The sequence below is a fragment of the Pteropus medius genome, unplaced genomic scaffold, assembly GCF_902729225.1.
Source record: "Pteropus medius unplaced genomic scaffold, Ma_sr-lr_union100, whole genome shotgun sequence".
NCBI classification, from domain to species: Eukaryota; Metazoa; Chordata; class Mammalia; order Chiroptera; family Pteropodidae; genus Pteropus; species Pteropus medius.
The window spans coordinates 6,208,381-6,224,953 of NW_024354499.1; the positions used below are offsets into that span (position 1 = coordinate 6,208,381).

Here is a 16,573-nt window from a genome sequence, read left to right on the forward strand (position 1 = left end):
CTCGCCCGGGCCCGCCCCGCCCCGGCCCGCCCCGGCCCGCCCCCAGCCCGTAGGGCCAGGAAGCGCGGAAGGAACGGCCAGGGGCCATGGACGGGGCCGTGATGGAAGGGCCGCTCTTTCTGCAGAGTCAGCGTTTCGGTACCAAGGTAGTCGGGGGTAGGGGTGCCGAACCTCATCAAAGCTAGCGGTGGGCGATAGGACCCAGGAGGGAGGGGGAGGGCAGGGTGGAAGCGCGGCGCCGGGAGCCGAGAGCCCTGTGGCGTTCCGGCGAAGTCGCTTTGCACGCTGCGGGGAAGCGTCTGCTGGTCTTGGGGTACGCCCTCTCTGGTCCTGGGGAGACTGAGCGGCAGGCATCCTTCTGGGGAAACTTCGTGCCATTCGGAAAGCCTCACACCCGAAAGAGGCTTCTCCTGGTCCCTCCTTCACCGTCGGGGCCGGGCGGCCGACGCTCGCCGCTGCTTTCCCAGCGTCTCTCGCTTTCTCTCCGCAGAGGTGGAGGAAGACCTGGGCCGTGCTCTACCCCGCCAGCCCCCACGGCGTAGCGCGCCTCGAGTTCTTTGACCACAAGGGGTCGAGCTCTGGAGGGGGCCGAGGGGGCTCGCGCCGCCTGGACTGCAAGGTGATCCGTTTGGCCGAGTGTGTGAGCGTGGCGCCCGTGGCGGTGGAGAGCCCGCCTGAGCCTGGCGCCGCGGCCTTCCGCCTGGACACTGCACAGCGCTCCCACCTGCTGGCGGCCGACGGGCCGTCCAGCGCCGCCTGGGTGCAAACGCTGTGCCTAAACGCCTTTCCGGTGAGAGGGCCGGGGCTTCCCGCGAGGGGCTGGGGCGAACCGCACTGGACCCCAGAGGCGTTGCAGGGTGAGGGTAGTTACGGCCACAGAGGAGCTGGGCTGGCTTAGACCCCGCGAACCGCGTTGAGAGAATGATTTGAGTCTTCAATACTCTCTTTCTCTTTACCCCAGAAAGGCAACTGGGCTCTGGCGCCTGCAGGGAACCCACCCAAGCTTTCTGCCCTGGAGATGCTGGAGAACTCGCTGTATAGCCCCACCTGGGAAGGTAGCCGCTTGAGAAGCTGGGCAGGGATGAGGGGTGGAAAGGAAGGGTGCCCCTGGAAAGGGGCTGATTAGAGGATCCAGGGACCTATGGGGAAATAGGAAGTTCCTCACCTGTCTTCCAGGTGAGGGCTGGGACAACCCCCACCCCCACCGCTGGTCACGTGCCAGTCTAATTGTGTATTCCTTCCAGGATCCCAGTTCTGGGTAACCGTGCAGAGGACTGAAGCTGCTGAGCGCTGTGGCCTACACGGCTCCTATGTGCTGAGGGTGGAGGCTGAGAGGTTGACTCTCCTGACTATGGGAGCTCAGAATCAGATACTGGAACCACTCCTTTCCTGGCCCTATCCTCTGTTGCGTCGCTATGGCAGGGACAAGGTGTGGAATTGCAGTGTGTGGGGGGGAGCTGCCAGGAAGGGCTGCCTTCCTGGGTCATAGGCTTTGGACCTGGTGGGGCAGGGCAGGAAGGTGGGAAGCTCTGCCCTCAGGATAACCCATCTGCCTAGCCCAGGAGTCCACCTCCTTCCCCAGCTAGTCTTTTCTTTGTAGAACCCCCAACTAGTTCAACCTTCTGACTTATCTTCCCGGATGGCTCCCAGTAATGTGTTTCTCTTCACACTTTCTTAGGTCATGTTCTCTTTTGAGGCAGGCCGCCGCTGCCCCTCCGGCCCCGGAACTTTCACCTTCCAGACGGCACAGGGAAATGACATCTTTCAGGCAGTTGAGACTGCAATCCATCTGCAGAAGGCCCAGGGCAAGGCTGGTCAGGGGCAGGATGTTCTCAGAGCTGATTCTCGGGAAGAAGTGTCAGAGGGGAAGCTGGCTTCCCTACCTGCGGCCCAGGAGCTCCCTGGCAGCCCTCCAGCCCTGTATGCTGAACCCTTAGACTCCCTGCGCATTCTTCCAGGTCCTTCCCAGGATTCTCTATATTCAGACCCCCTGGACAGCACCTCTGCTCAGGCAGGGGAAGGGGTACAGTTAAAGAAATCTCTCTACTGGGACACGTATGAGCATGTGCAGCAGCAGTTACTGAAGGCCAAGCTAACGGACACCAAAGAGGACCCCATCTATGATGAACCTGAGGGTCTTGCCCCAGCTGCTCTCCGGGGCCTTTATGATCTGCCTCAGGAGCCCAAGGATGCATGGTGGTGCCAGGCTCGGGTGAAGGAGGAGGGCTATGAACTCCCCTACAACCCTGCCACTGATGACTATGCAGTGCCACCCCCTCGGAGCACAAAGCCTCTCCCAGCTCCCAAGCCCCAGGGCCTGGCTTTCCCTGAACCTGGTGCTGTAACTGGCGGTGGCAGCAAAGGCCACAGCTCAGACACTGCCCTGTATAGCCAGGTCCAAAAGAGCAGGACCTCAGGGAGCTGGGACTGTGGGCTCTCTAAAGAAGAGACTGACAGGACTGGGGTCAAGTCAGAGGGCTCCACATGAGAAGTAGGGCAAGGCTGGGGTTGCTGATAAGAGGACTGTGGGGGGAGGTGGCACTGGGGATCAAGGAAACCTGTTAGAACCAGTGGGAACCAGAGGGCTGGAGGGGCCGGTACGAAGCTAGGGAACCAGATGGATCAGGGGAGTCAAGGGAAGGATGATCAATACCCAAAAGTCCTGAAGGTGGGACAGATGGCAGGGCTCAGGGATGGGCCTTGGGGAGGCCAGCATCCCTAAGTCATCCCTCCAAAAGGAACAGCTGCTGTACCAGGTCTATGGAAAGGGTGCTTCGTTGGAGTAGGTACACTTGGAGGGGCCTGCATGGCGGCTGTAGAGAAATGCTGGACTGTGCCTGGATTCTTTCCCCTGCGTTGTTATTTGCCAGAGATTTATTTTTTAAAGTTTTATTCTCATTAAAGTCAGTTTGGGTTTAAGAGGTCTGTGTGTGTGCATAGTCACAGAGGGGATATAGAGGCAGGGTGTGCTAGGTGGGTGTGGAGGGGATCAGGAGGAGAATCAGGAATGTGTTGGGAGCTACGGAAGGAGGAAGGGGTCCCACTGAGGAGAGCCGAGCAGAGTGGCATTTTAGAGCCTGGGTAGTCCATTTGGCCCCTCTGGGCTTGACCCTATCTGTGTGACCCTGGGAGAGTTGTATAACATCTGCGACCTTCAGTTTCCTTTGCTGCCCTTTTGTAAACTGGGAAAACTTAATAACATGCTCTACCTCACAGGGTTGTTTGCATGAAAGGAGTTAAATTTCTTAAGTACTTCGTGCAATTTGCAGCATAGACTAAGCATTTTCTAAATGGTAGTTATTCTGTGGATCGTAAGGGCCGATAGGAAAGTAGAGAGGCAGGCATGAGGAGAGGGTAATAGAAAGGGAATAAGTCTTTTTCACGCCACCCTCTATTCTGTTCTGAGCCATATGACCTCCCCTCCCCCCATGTATCCCCCTCTCTTTTGCATGTAGGTACTGAGCACCAACCACTTTTCTGTTTGGAGCTAGAAGAGAACTAGCATGGTGGGTATAGTGGGAGGGGCACTGGCTTTGGAATCGGGCTTGGATTTCAATCTTATTTGTTTATCATGAGCTCTGAAAACCTCATCCTTGTCTCCCGAGCTCTAGTTTCCTGAAGGTGACCTGACCTCATCCACTTGCTTACGCAGAGCTACAAGGATAAAATGCTCCTAACAACGGTGTTGGCTTACCCGGTGTTTAATATTCATCTGCGTTAACAGTATCAAATGACCCCAAAGAAAACTTGCTTAGAGAAAGGGGAGGCTGGGGTGTGGAGCTTCCCAGGCCGAGGACGGAGGAGGGAAAGGCTCTTTCTCGGTCACCGGAGCTCACAGGGGCTCAGGTGGATGGAAGGCAAGTTTGACTGCAGAATGCCATCGTATGAGCCTTGGCATGGATGTGGCTGGGCAGGGCAGCCAGACCCAGGCTCTGATGACTTAAGGCTCTGAAGGAAACTCCTCCACTTCTTCCTCTTCCTCTCTGGAAGGCTGGAAGAAGGCTTCTGAGGAGGCTTTGCTGGTGGCTCGCATCTTGGGGGCCCTGCTGGGTGCTGGGGTTATAGGCAAGGGGGCCACCGTGGCTCGGACTCGATTCATCTGCAACTGCCCAGCCTGAAAAGAAAGCAGAGCCGTTTCTGACCAGAGTTCTTGATCTTATCCTATTCCCTGCTGGGTCTCCTGTCTTAACTCCTTCACTTGTCTCATCCCTGGAGTGACAGTTTCAAGGCTCAGGGCAGTGGAGTCCCCTGGCCTCTCACCTCCACTGGCTGAGTGTCCCTCCTCTGTGACCTTGCCCACCAGCTGACCTGTGGGCTCTGCTCCCACCTCTAGATTGACTGTAGTCTGGAAACAACTTTCTCTAGTAACTTCAGCTAAGGCAAAGCAGGATTTTTTTTCCCTAAAGGCTCTGTTACTGAGAAACTAGAAAAAAGGGAAAAGGAAGTCCAAATATTAGAAAATATGGATTTCATAAAAATAACTCTCTAATTTCAATTACTCTTCTCTTTAGCCCTTGTCACTAGAGCCCTGTCTCCAAGCTACTAACCTGATCAGCACCCCGCCGCCCTGCCACCCTTTGCTCCTCTGTAAAATTAATGTAACACTTACCTTGCTGGGGTGCTGTGAGGATTAAATGAGAAAAATATGAGTGAAAACCCTTGTCACATAACCTGGCAAATAACTGGTGCTCAGTAAATGCTAATTTCTCTTCTTTGGGGCATTTCTTTCCCACCTTCCCTTCAGCCTTTTCTTTGGTTGTAGTTCCAGTGCAGCCAGTTTGCTTAGTGGCACAATGGTCTGTGAAACGACTAATGAGTTATCACAAACACTACAGTTAAGATACCTGAATGTTATCATACGTCAGTGCTCATTCCCAGTCTCCCCCCCACCCCGCCCCCCAACACACACACTGGGAATGGCTGGTAATTTCCTTTGTCTGGGATAAAGGGCTGCTCTTTTTCTTTCTTCCTTGTTGGCTTGGTTCTCCCTTCCACCAGGGGAGATCCAGGGAAGAGGGCTACTCCCTGGGATTGAGGGGAATTGGGAACAGAGGAGGAGGGGTCTCTTGGATTCTGGGCATAAAGGGGAGGGAGGGGAATAAGGAGAGAAGCCATACCTTTCTCAGGGCCCGATTCTCCCAGGTTGGGTGGAGTCGGCCCTGAGGCTTGGCAAAGGTGCTGCTCAGGTGTGAGTACAGGTGACTCCAAATCTGCAAGGGGTTGTAGATGGGCTCCAGCTCTAGGCCGTCCAACACGCTCTGAGGAAGAGAGGAGGAGCCTTACCTGGGGAGCTTGAGTTCACAGAACACAAGATATCAGGCAGAGCCCTTTGAGTGTGAGAGGCTGAAGGAGGTGTGAAGACTCAGGGCATCTCTGAAGGCTGTGAAATAGACCAGTGTCCCACTGAGTGTTCTGCCCGCCCCCCCCAGGTCTGAGTGCTTGTGAGGTAAGTGTCAGGCACAGGTACAAAGAGGGAGCAATACTGAGTGTTTAGGGACACTGAATACTCTGGACCAGAGAAGTATGTCATGGGGTCTGGGTGCTGTGAGGGTTACAAGGGATCCAGTGTGCATGTCTGTGAGGGAGAGTGTGTCCTCATCCTGGGGCTGTTCACAGTCTATGAGGCGAGTACACTGAGTTCTCAGCCTGCCTGTGAGGTGAGTGTAACCAGAGGACACGCGAGCACAGCATTCCTGAGCAGTCGGGTTTTCCGGCCACAATATCCTGTGCCAGGAACCATTGGCCCTGAAGTGAGACGCGGAGCACAGCCACTTGTGCCCACCTCTCTCTTCATCCCCTTGGCCGCCAAGTGGAGAGCACAATCCCAGGCTCTGTCCTCTCTGCACATAAGCCAGCGATCCAGCAGCAATGTGGTTTCACTTCTCCCTGCCCAGAGCCCCACTCCTGCCCTCAGCCTGGGGAGGCTGCAGAGGAAATCCAGAAATCCAGATCCACGAAAGAGGAGGAGAAGAAAATGGCCTTCAGAGCTGTTCCCACCTTTGCACTGCAGTCTTATTTTGAAGCTCTGCCTATTCTGGGCCCCTACATTGTCTACTTTTTCCTCTTTCCCTCAACAGACAGAAGTAGATGCACACACACCGGTACACACACATGCACATGCATAATGCAGAGAAAGATCTGTGGGAACATGCCATCACTGCTAACTTCCTCCTGCCCCACCTCAGTTCCTACCCTGGTTTTCTCTGACCTTCTCACCACACCCTTGGGACCACTTCTCCCTTGGCTCTCTGTCCTTCCCCTCACTGGCTCATTCCTCTCCCTCATCCCTTTCTCTGACTCCCTTCCCTCCTCTTCCCTCTATCTGTCCCAGGAGATCTGGGCTCCACTTGCCTCCACAGTCTTCAGGCTGTCATCAGGCAGGTCCTCAGGCAGTAGAGGGAAGGAGTTGGGCAGCATCAGTTCTCGTGTGGCCACTGCCTTCACTAGCAGAGTTGGGGAGCGCGATGGCACAATCACATAGAAGGTGCTGGCGGGCTCTCTCAGGCTGTGTCCTTGGCTCGGGGCCTCTCCTTTGGCCAACAGCAGCCATTCTCTTTTCTGAAACAAGGACATGCATAAACACTGGTTCATCTTCAGTCTTCAGCACGTTCTTAAGATCAATCCCAACCAAGGTTTCCCGAGTTCCTCTGGGGGATGTCAGAGAGGGCTGAGCCATTTCCCCCTTGCCCTGAAAGGGAGGGACTTCCTACCTTAATCACCAGTGCCCTAGGGACTGCTCTTTCTCCCTGTTTGGGGACATACACAGAAAGGTTGACAGAGATAAGTTAAGAGATGCCCTATAACCTGAAGTAGCTATTCACACCAGAGGGGACTAATGAATCACTCAATGGTAAATATAGAGTTTTGGGAATTATAATTCTTAAAAACAGAGTTTTGAAAAAAAGACTTGTGTGGGGTGTTGTGAAAATTCAGGCCTTATTTTGAGATTGATAAAGTCTGGTTGTGTTGTAGGACTGGGGTAGAGAGGGCTGATTGGGGAACCCCTGGAATGCCCAGAGAGGGTTTACGCAAAGGTGGTCAAAGCCACCTGTGCAAGTAGAAGAAGAGCGAAGAGCAGGGAGATGAAAACTTTGGTACGACAAGGTGGGGTGGGGGAATAGGCTTTTGAGATCAACTTAGCCAGTCATAGGACAAAAAGAAGGGTCAGAATTCTGGACATGGTGACTCTGTGAGTGAAGAGTACTATAGAATAGAATGGTGACACTTTGCTATGTGCCATGGAGATCAGAGGTTAGCACGTGGTAAGGAGAAGAGATAAGTAGACATATAGGCAGATTTTCTAGGTATATTCTTTGAAACTAGGCATAGAAATGAGGCAATTTCAAGGAAAACTACAAAACTCCAGGAAATATGGAGTCAGAACTGTTACAATTATCTGTAAATTTGTCCTCTTGCTTGAGGTGATCATTAATTACAGTTGATACAGACATAACAGTCTCCCTGCTACGTAAGATGAAAGACAGCACACTAGCTCTACCCACTCTAACTTATAAAAAGTTGGAAGAAGTAATAGAATAGGAAAGGCAAAAAGGAGAAAAAAAAGATATTTAAGGGAATAGAGGAATATCAGTGTCTTGTGGAAGACAAGTGGAAAGTGACACAATGTAGCAGAAAAACCTGCTGCAGCATTAGAGTTATACCCCAAGGGGATGTGCTGAGGTGGAGGGGGTGGGGGAACGTTCTGGACACTTTAAAGCAGTGTTATCAGTCTATGCAGCACAGAACTCTGGGAGGTCTGGAAGGCTGGGCAGGTGGTAGGTACCTTCATAAGTTCACACTTGTCAACATTTCCCTTATATCTGTGTTGTCTTCCTGAACAACAGACCCAAATGTGATGGAAAGTCTACCTGATGGTTCTCAAATCCATCAAATTGGAAATAGATGATATAGAAACTCTTGTGTATGTGTGTGTGGGGAAAATTTGCCCCTGCTCTGAGGACATGGTCCCTTTAAGCCTCAAAGGGATAGGAAGGAACTTGCAGGGCACTCCATTTCAGTTGTTTCAAGTAACTTCTGATGTGGCTCAGACTTTGGATTATAATTATTTTAATCTATTTTTTATTCTGGTTCACGCATTTGTTTGTGAATTTTTTATTTATTAAGAACCTATTGAGTGTCTATTATGTCTTGAGCACTGGGTGTAGGTATATAGAAATTCATTAGACACGTGCACTGCCTAAGGAGGCTTGTAAACTAATGTTTATCTCGAACTTAGGATGACCAATTGTTCTGGTTTGCTCATTTTTAGCACTGAAAGTTCCGTGTTCCAGAAAACTCCTTAGTCCTGGGCAAACTGGGGTGGTTCATCACCCTTCTAAGACTCCTTGGAGAATGGAGTATCTTGCCACTGTGGCAAGTCAGTGGAGGCGAAAACTATGGCAATATGACATTTTTTTGTGCTTCAGTGTTATGGAACAAATTCACATCTGCTACATGGTGGAGTTATTAAGAAATTTTGAAAGTTGTACACAGAAAATTATGACCTCTAGAACTTGAGTCTATTGATTTTGAGACAATAGCTAAGATTGTGTTAGAGAACTGGGGTACAGAAATGAATGAGGGCTCTCCAAAGTAACTCCTGATGTGAGGACTAGCAGAAGACTGGGAAAAGATTGAGTTGAAAAGATTTTACAGAATGCTTTAAAACTTTTGGCTTCTTTACAGGATGGTTGGCAGAAGGTTCTGGGAGGAAGAGAGAGAAATGCATCCTTATTAGAGTTTGATAAAGATATTAATTTATCTGCAATTTCAGGAGTATTCTGAGAAAGTGAGAGATAGGGAAGTTGAACTTTAAGGCCCCTATTTTAGACTCTGAATTTCTCACCTCTTTGGGGACTCGAAGTCCAGGACTCAAGCTTGAAATGTTACCCAAGTCATGGGTTTATCTGTTGGCACAGGCAGTTGTAGCTGTGATGGAAATGATTAACTACTGTAGCAGGTATCTGAGGCTAAGAAAAAGTAGTGGCATGGTGCTGTCTTATGGGGTGTCCCAGAAGACTGGACTTTGGGGTCCTCAAATTGAACAATGCTTAATGACTGTAGATGACTGCTGAGTACTTAGAATATGCTTTTCCTAATTCTAAAGAAAAGAGCATGAGTTAGATGCTGAATTTACCAGAAGGCAGGTGAAAAGCTGTCTATTTATGTTGTGGTTAGGGACTTTGCTATAGAAGGTGCCAGGGAACTTAGATTTTTTTGGAGATGAAGACTGCTTCTGTTTGGAACAGGTGTGTATAGGAACAGAGTTGAATGGCATGCCATACTCCAAGCTCAGCCTGACTAAAGTCACCCTCTCTGACCCGCCCTAACTTCTAATTACTAAGGTTATGAGGAAGGTGTGGCAGCCACTGTTGGTTGACTGGCCACAGCTCCCCAACCCCCTTCTCTTCTCCTTTCTCTTTGCCTGTTTTTCAGATTTTCAGCGATTGGTCTAGGGGTGATTTGTGACCTAGATTTAAATAATGAAACATAAACAGAAATTGCTGAGTGGAGTTTCCGGAAAAGATTTGTAATATGCTGGCAAGCTTTTTATCTCTGCACCCTACCCCTTCTTTCCCTATTGGACAGGACTAAGTCTTAAGTTGCAACAGCCATCTTGTGACCATGAGACAATAGGCATAAGGAAGAAATACACCAGCTATGGTTGCTGCAGTGGAAAAATGGAAAGAGCCTGGGTCTTTGATGGTATCATTGATCAACTGCACCAGCTTATAATTGTCTGTCCCTGCACTTCTTGTTACTTGAAAAAAACAACTTCTTCATTAGTCAAGTTAGAGTTGGATTGGTTATCTGTTAGTTGCAGCCAAATGGATCCTTTATAAATACCAAAGAGAAGAAAGAGGATGTGGTCACTCACTTCTGGGTATCTGAGGAAAGAGGAGTAGAAAGGACAGTTTTAATGGTATTGACATAGGCCTTCCCAAAAGGGCAGGTAGGAATTTATTATAGCAGGTAAAAGCTCTAATCTCACCAAACCAGAGCTCCCTTGGTCTACCCTCAGTATGATGGTCTGGGACCAAAGTCAATGATTAAAGAAACACTGACCAACTCCTGAGCGAGAGTGTTTCTGAGGCAGCCATTGAAGTGCAGAGAGGGGCAGAGCACTCATATTGCTTTGCTTGTGGGAAGAGACATATTTCATTGTCCTAATACATCCAGGAAGAGAAATCACAGTTAGTTATAGAAAAACTATGCATACCTGGGTTTTGTTTGTTTGTTTGTTTGTTTTTTAAATCTGAAAAGGCATCAGGAGGAAATTAGGTTAATTTGGCATTATTTGCTTATTCTCTCACTCCAGAAGGCAGGACCAAGAGAAACAGAAAATGAAGCTGCAATGTCCATTGCTCTGCTACTCTCACACTGGCTTCCATAAAGGAGACCAGGGGAAGATGGTAAAAGACATTTAAAACTCCTAAACAGCGGATTATACAGTCTGCTCAAATAAACATGGAACATTCTCCAGGATAGACCATATGACAGGCCATAAATCAAGGTACAATAAAATTAAAAAGATTAAAATCATCTAAAGTATCTTCTTTGATCACAGTGGAATGAAATTAGAAATCAATAACAAAAAGAAATTTGGGAAATTCATGAATATGTGAAAATTAAATAATATATTCCTAAATAATCGATAGTTCAAAAAAGCAATCACCAGGGAAATTAGAAAATAATTTGAGATGAGTGAAAATTAAAACAAAACATACTAAAACTTATAAAATACAGCTAAAGCACTGCATAGAGGGAAATTTATAGCTGAAAACTCTTCGATTAAAATAAAAAGATTTCAAATCAATAAATGAAACTTCCACTGTAAGAACCTAGAAAAAGGAGACCAAACTAAACTTAAAGCAAGCATGAAGAAGGAAATAAAAAAATTCTAGAGTAGAAAGAAATGAAATAGAGAATAGAAAAGTAATAGAGAAAATCAATGTAAACAAAAGTCCGTTCTTTGAAAAGATCAACAAAACTGACAAACATTTAACTAGACTGATCAAGGAAAAAAGAGAAAATATCCAAGTTACTAAAATAAATAATAAATGAGGGGGTATCACTACTGACCTTACAGAAATTAAAAGGATTTTAAAGGAATATTATAAACAATTATATGCCAAAAAGTGAGATAACCTAGATGAAATGGACATATTCCTAGAAAGACACAAAGTGCTGAGACTGACTCAAGAAGAAATAGAAAATATGAATAAATCGGTGTCATGGGTCCCCAAGACCACTCCCAGATTCAGCAGTTCACTAAGAGAACTCACAGGACAGAGCATATAGTAATACTCTTGGATTTATTACAGCAAAAGGATACGAAGCCAAATCAGCAAAGAGAAAAGGCTCATGGGCAAAGTCCAGAGGAAGCCAGGTGCAAGCTTCCAAGAGTCTTCTACCAATGGAGTCACACAGGATGTGCCTAATTCTTCCAGCACTAAATTGTGACAATATGTGTAAAATGCTGTTCACCAGGAGAAGTCGTTAGAGATTCAGTGCTCAACGTTTTTATTGGGGGCTGGTCACATAGGCAGCCTGTACCTAGCGCATACCAAAATTCTAGACTCCTAGAAGAAAAGTAGGTGTTCAGCATAAACCATATATTTTTGCACAGTTTAGGCAGAATGTGCCACTCTTATTATTTAAGAAATGGTGGGAATACTCCCCAAATCCAACTTCCCAGATGCCAGCCAAGGGTCAATCTTACAAGTAGGACTTTCTAAGGATAACTAACTGGAGTCTCAGGCCTGCTATATTAACTTTTTTTGTACAACCTAATACAAGTAAAGAAAATAATTAGTAATTAGGAAATTTTTCACAAAGAAAAGCCAAAACCCAGATGACTTCACTGGGAATTCTGCCAAATCTTTTAAGAAATAAACATTAAACCTTCACAAATTCTTCCAAAAAAATAGAAAATGAAGTAACACTTCCTAAATCATTCTATGAGGCCAGTATTACTCTGATACTAAAACCAGATAAAGATATCACAAGAAAAGAAATAACCCTTATGAATAGAGATGCAAAAATACTCAACATAGTAGCCAACTAAATTCAGCAACATAGAAAAAGATTATACTCCACAACCAAGTGGGATTTATCCTATGAATGCAAGGTTGGTTTAATATCCAAAAATCAAACAACATAATATACCATGTTAATAGAATAAAGGCCAAAAACTACATAATCATCTCAATAAATTCAGAAAAAGCATTTGATAAAATATAAAACCCTTTCATGATGATAACATTTAACAAAACTAGGATTAGAACAAAGGCTTCTACAAAAACCCACAGCTAATATCACAGGTAGTGGTAAAAGACTGGGTGCTTTGCCCTGAAGATCAGGAACAAGACAAATATGTCTGCTTTTGCCGCTTGTAGTCAACAATGTATTGAAGGTGTATTGAGGACCAAAGGGCCATTTCCCACACTCTGAATTGTTAGCCTCCTGAGATTCTGAGGGAGGCGAGAGGCACTCATAGAGATATGAGTGTGTCAACATCCTGGCCCTTGGGGACTAATATTTTCTAAATTTGACTTAAGAAAATACAGTAATGCGATATTTCTCAAATTAGAGAGCTAAGGTGCAATTTATACTGATTCCGAGTGCTGCGAAGGTCAAGATAGATGTGGCAACAGGTATATGGGTGGGGAAGGGGCAAAAAGGATGAGTTGGGGCAGGCTGTAGCTAGAATGGGGGTTGTAGGAAAAACTTCATAGTGAAGGTATTTAAGCAAAATCTGGGAAAAAAATGAGTAGATATTTGTCAGGTGGACAGAGGCAAGGGGAAGGGAGCAGATGAAAAAAGGTGGAGGTGTGAAATCATTTGCCATATTTGGGGATCATTTACTAATTTATTAGTGTGGCCAGAGTGGACAATGGAAGGAGCATGGTGAAAGATGAAGCAAGAGAAATAGGCAAGGCTGGGTCACGAGAAGCCTACCGATCCCATGCTAGCCTGCTATCCTAGCACCTGTTTTCCTGCAGGCTCTAAACTCTAACCTCATTCTGACCATTTTTGTTTTTTAAAAATGGCTCCTGACCTGCCATCACCTCACTCTCGGCTTGGATTCCTGCTCTTGACTCTTTGCCTAACATAACCAAGGACTTTCCATTTCCCCACCCATTTACAGCCCAACCAGGTCGTTGCCTGTGTACTTAGCCTCCTGCTGGACACGTCCTGGTTTGAATCCTGTCACTTCTGTAGCCAATTAGGGCAGACATGGCCAGTAAAGCTCTGGAATGTGTCTCCAGAGACTGACACTGTAAGTAGGAAACTGAAAGGCCTAGGTGGTATTTTCATTTCTTTTTCTAGTTCACACAGACATGACTTTGTAAGAGAAATGAGGATGTGGAAAGTGAGTCACTAGCTACATAACTGGGACTACATAGCAGGTTTTGGTAATTGAAACGATCTTTTCCTGGTGATGAATCAATTCGTCTCATAAATACTTGGAAAAAATTAATTTTATTTATATATATTTATTTATTCCCTACCACATTCCAGAAAACAGTTATGCCAGTTTTGAAAAATGCAACAGTACAAAAAGATAAATTAAACAAGAGGATCGGGCAAAGGAAAAATAATGGTAGGACAGTAATAGAGCCAAGATTAAATAAGCTCATAAAAATGCAAACCACTCACTTTAGTCAGAAGGGAGCCCCACAGCTTTTCCTAATGTAAAGCGTGGGAGACACTATCTTGTGGATCCTTATTGAGTAGTGAATGTGTTTCAGAGCACTTCTGCAATCGATATGATAATGAATTTCACATGGCTATAGAGTGGTTAAGAGTTTGGGTCCTGGAGTCAACATTTCTGGGTTCAGTCCTGGCTCTACCATTTACTAGCTGTGTAATCTTAGGAAAGTACTTAACATCTCTGGGCCTCAATTTCACAACTGCAAAATAGGAATAATGATTCCTACCTCATAGGATGGTTATGGAGATAATATAAATTAATGTTTGTGAAGTGTTTGGAACTGTTTCAGGCACATATTCAGCACCATGAAGTGTTAAATTTAAAAAAATTAACAATTATTAGGTAACATTAAATTTTGTTAGATTAAAGATAATTTAATAATTCTTAGCTATAATCTATAAAAGCTCTGACGAATGAAGTCAAAACACATGGCTCTCTTGTGGTCTGGAGTAAAATTTGTGGGAATGGATGGATGGCACATATCTTCAAGAAGGGCTGGGACATGAGGTTTTCGAGACCCTTGCCTATCTGATGAAAGGGTATTCTTCTGAGGAAAAGGAAGTAAAATACTCCAATAAAACAAAATAATCTATAAGTAGGACAGAAAAATACAACATTCAATTTTCAAGTAAAAAAATCAGGGAATGAAATAACACTTAAGACTATAGTTGACTAAATTTTAGGGTATTTGTAAAACGTAATTTGAAGTTACACAACATTTATAGTTGATGAGACCTGGTGAGCTGGCAGTAATGACTAGAATTTAATTATGGCAGTATGGACTTTGTTCAGAAGAATTGCTCTAAAAGGAGTGGAGGAAGAGACAGTGTTGAATGAATTGAACTCTGCTTATACCTGTAAGGAAACCCAGGCACCTGATAATGAGAACATGGTGGATCCACCAACCATGGTATAAGCAGAGTTCAATTCATTCAACACTGTCTCTTCCTCCACTCCTTTTAGGCTGAGGGTAAACCTGAAAATGTATTATGAGTTGCCTAGCCAGATAAGGAATGCAAAGGAGAGATAAGTGAACATTTAATAAGCATCTACTTCTGCATCTGAGTAGGCTGGAGTGGCCAGTGACAGACTGGTTCTCTTGCCTGGAACAACTAGAAAAGCTGGACGATATACAGAATCTATTTATCTGAAGATAGTGAAGAGGTGCTGTCACAATGAAAATGAAAGGCAGCTAAGTCTCTGGAGAGGGAAGACGCCAGAGAGATGAAGGAATTACTGCAACTGCTTTTACCATGAGGGCATATGTTGATTCTGAGTCGGAGAGAGTCGAGATGGGGGCTGAGAATCTAGAATTTGCACCTGCTGAGGCATCTGCAAGGGAACAGAGAAACCAGCAAGTCTTTTGGTGGAGACTTGGCAGGGTTGGGGTGGGTGCTCAAACCAATTTCTCGCTTAGTACATTTGCCAGATACTAGGGCAAAGACACCCAAAAGAGAAAGCCTCTAGAAGGAGAACACTGTAGTAGACTTGGGGTAGAGGAATTAGAGTTGGGATTTTTCAGGGGAAGGGACACAAACAATACACCAGGTTGGCAGTGGAAAATCCCGGAGGGTCAGGAGCATATTAGGGGTAGATGGAGCCTTAGCAGCACTGCAGCTCAGTCTTGACTCAGCACAGCTCCTGAGTGGAGTGAGATGATCTGCCACTACTCTGTCTGCTTAGTGTAGGGCAGGATGAATCTTCTCTAGAGGAAGCCAGCACCAACTGGAGCCTCTACAATTTATGTAGACATGATGAGCATCTTTCATTATAATATTACCAGGTACACCAAAAGAAAAGACCACATGTCTGAAAACCACAAGAAAAAGAGACAATAGAAACAAAGCCACAGGTGATCCAGGTATTGGTGTTAGCAGATCAGAATCTTAAAATAATTATGATTAGTATTAGTTCAAGAAAATAAGTGAAAATATGGAGAATTTCTCTAGAGAATTATCATAAAAAAGAAACAAATGGAAATTGTAGAATTACTAACCAACCACTACATGCAAATTGTATGCCAAACATATGCTAGGTTCTTTATATACTCAACATTACTTAATCATCTTAAAAACCATAGGAAGTATATTTTATTGTCTCTACAGATGACAGGGATGAGAGTTACTCATATGTGTCTGTCATGCACCTTCTCCCTTGTTTTCCTTCTCCCTGACTTCACTTCTACTCATGAAAGGAGAAGCCTTGTAAGTTCTATCCTGGAAGTTTTAAATAGGTAGAGAGACAGGACCTGAGAAGGGAGGGGACTATGTCAAAGAGACTGTCAATCTGCAGAGTGTTTATCTGGCTGAGAGAGGGAGAAAGAAGATAGAGGAACAGGGACTGGGGCTGCAGATAGTGTTTTAGTGTGTGTGTGTGTGTGTGTGTGTGTGTGAGAGAGAGAGAGAGAGAGAGAGAGAGAGAGAGAAAGGGTCTTGGAGTAGCTCCAGGTTAGACATAATTGAGGAGTAGAAGAAGAAAATTTGAGAAATGTCATTGTAGGTTATGAATTATTTCATTTTTGCAAATAATTCAAAAAATAAATTCTTTGAAAGCACAAATAAATTAATTTTAAAATTACTTTTTGGTCTCTGGATAGTGCTTCTTTATTTATGATATAAGCAGAGACTATACCACATGGGGCCACTAGTGAAAAGATTATTGCAATATTAAAGGTAAGAGGTAGGAAGCGCCTGAGCTAGAATAGTGATAAATAATGATGGAGAGAGATACCTGCAAATACCAGTAGATGCTATGGGGACAGAACAGGCAAGGCTAAAGTCACTGGGTGCTGGCACCATGGAGAAACATGTGATAGTCAAGGAATACTTCGAGATGAGAAGAGGGAGAGATTGGAGG

The 16,573-nt window shown here is 45.7% G+C and overlaps 2 protein-coding genes across 7 annotated transcripts in view; one reads left to right on the forward strand and one right to left on the reverse strand.

Moving 5' to 3' along the window:
- DOK1 (docking protein 1) lies at positions 1 to 2,919 on the forward strand. 4 transcript variants are annotated; one of them, XM_039852703.1, is made up of 5 exons: positions 1 to 146; positions 491 to 790; positions 962 to 1,055; positions 1,245 to 1,429; positions 1,679 to 2,919. In XM_039852703.1, exons 1-5 carry the CDS (start codon positions 87 to 89, stop codon positions 2,486 to 2,488), a joined length of 1,449 nt encoding a protein of 482 aa, XP_039708637.1. In that variant the 5' UTR covers positions 1 to 86; the 3' UTR covers positions 2,489 to 2,919. The 4 variants fall into 4 exon arrangements, with proteins under 4 accessions (XP_039708637.1, XP_039708640.1, XP_039708638.1 ...); XM_039852704.1 differs by lacking the exon at positions 1 to 146 and adding an exon at positions 295 to 313; XM_039852706.1 differs by lacking the exon at positions 1,245 to 1,429 and having other exon boundaries at positions 1,679 to 1,889.
- Positions 2,920 to 3,685: 766 nt separating this feature from the next.
- The window catches only part of M1AP (meiosis 1 associated protein), a 64,593-nt gene continuing 51,705 nt past the window's right edge, over positions 3,686 to 16,573 (reverse strand). For all 3 annotated transcript variants that reach the window (XM_039852699.1, XM_039852701.1, XM_039852700.1), the window contains 4 exons: positions 6,352 to 6,558; positions 5,118 to 5,258; positions 4,610 to 4,621; positions 3,686 to 4,114 (listed from right to left, as the gene is read on the reverse strand). In XM_039852699.1, the coding sequence (XP_039708633.1) occupies positions 3,941 to 4,114; positions 4,610 to 4,621; positions 5,118 to 5,258; positions 6,352 to 6,558 (534 nt within the window). In that variant the 3' untranslated portion in view covers positions 3,686 to 3,940. The remainder of the gene's footprint in view (positions 4,115 to 4,609; positions 4,622 to 5,117; positions 5,259 to 6,351; positions 6,559 to 16,573) is intronic.

Bases quoted from the DNA above. Each gene is read 5' to 3' on its own strand.
- DOK1 (XM_039852703.1), top strand. From the start codon at position 87: ATGGACGGGGCCGTGATGGAAGGGCCGCTCTTTCTGCAGAGTCAGCGT. The intron at 147-490 runs GTAGTCGGGGGT...TTCTCTCCGCAG, and splicing joins GTCAGCGTTTCGGTACCAAG to AGGTGGAGGAAGACCTGGGC. The intron at 791-961 runs GTGAGAGGGCCG...TCTTTACCCCAG, and splicing joins TGTGCCTAAACGCCTTTCCG to AAAGGCAACTGGGCTCTGGC.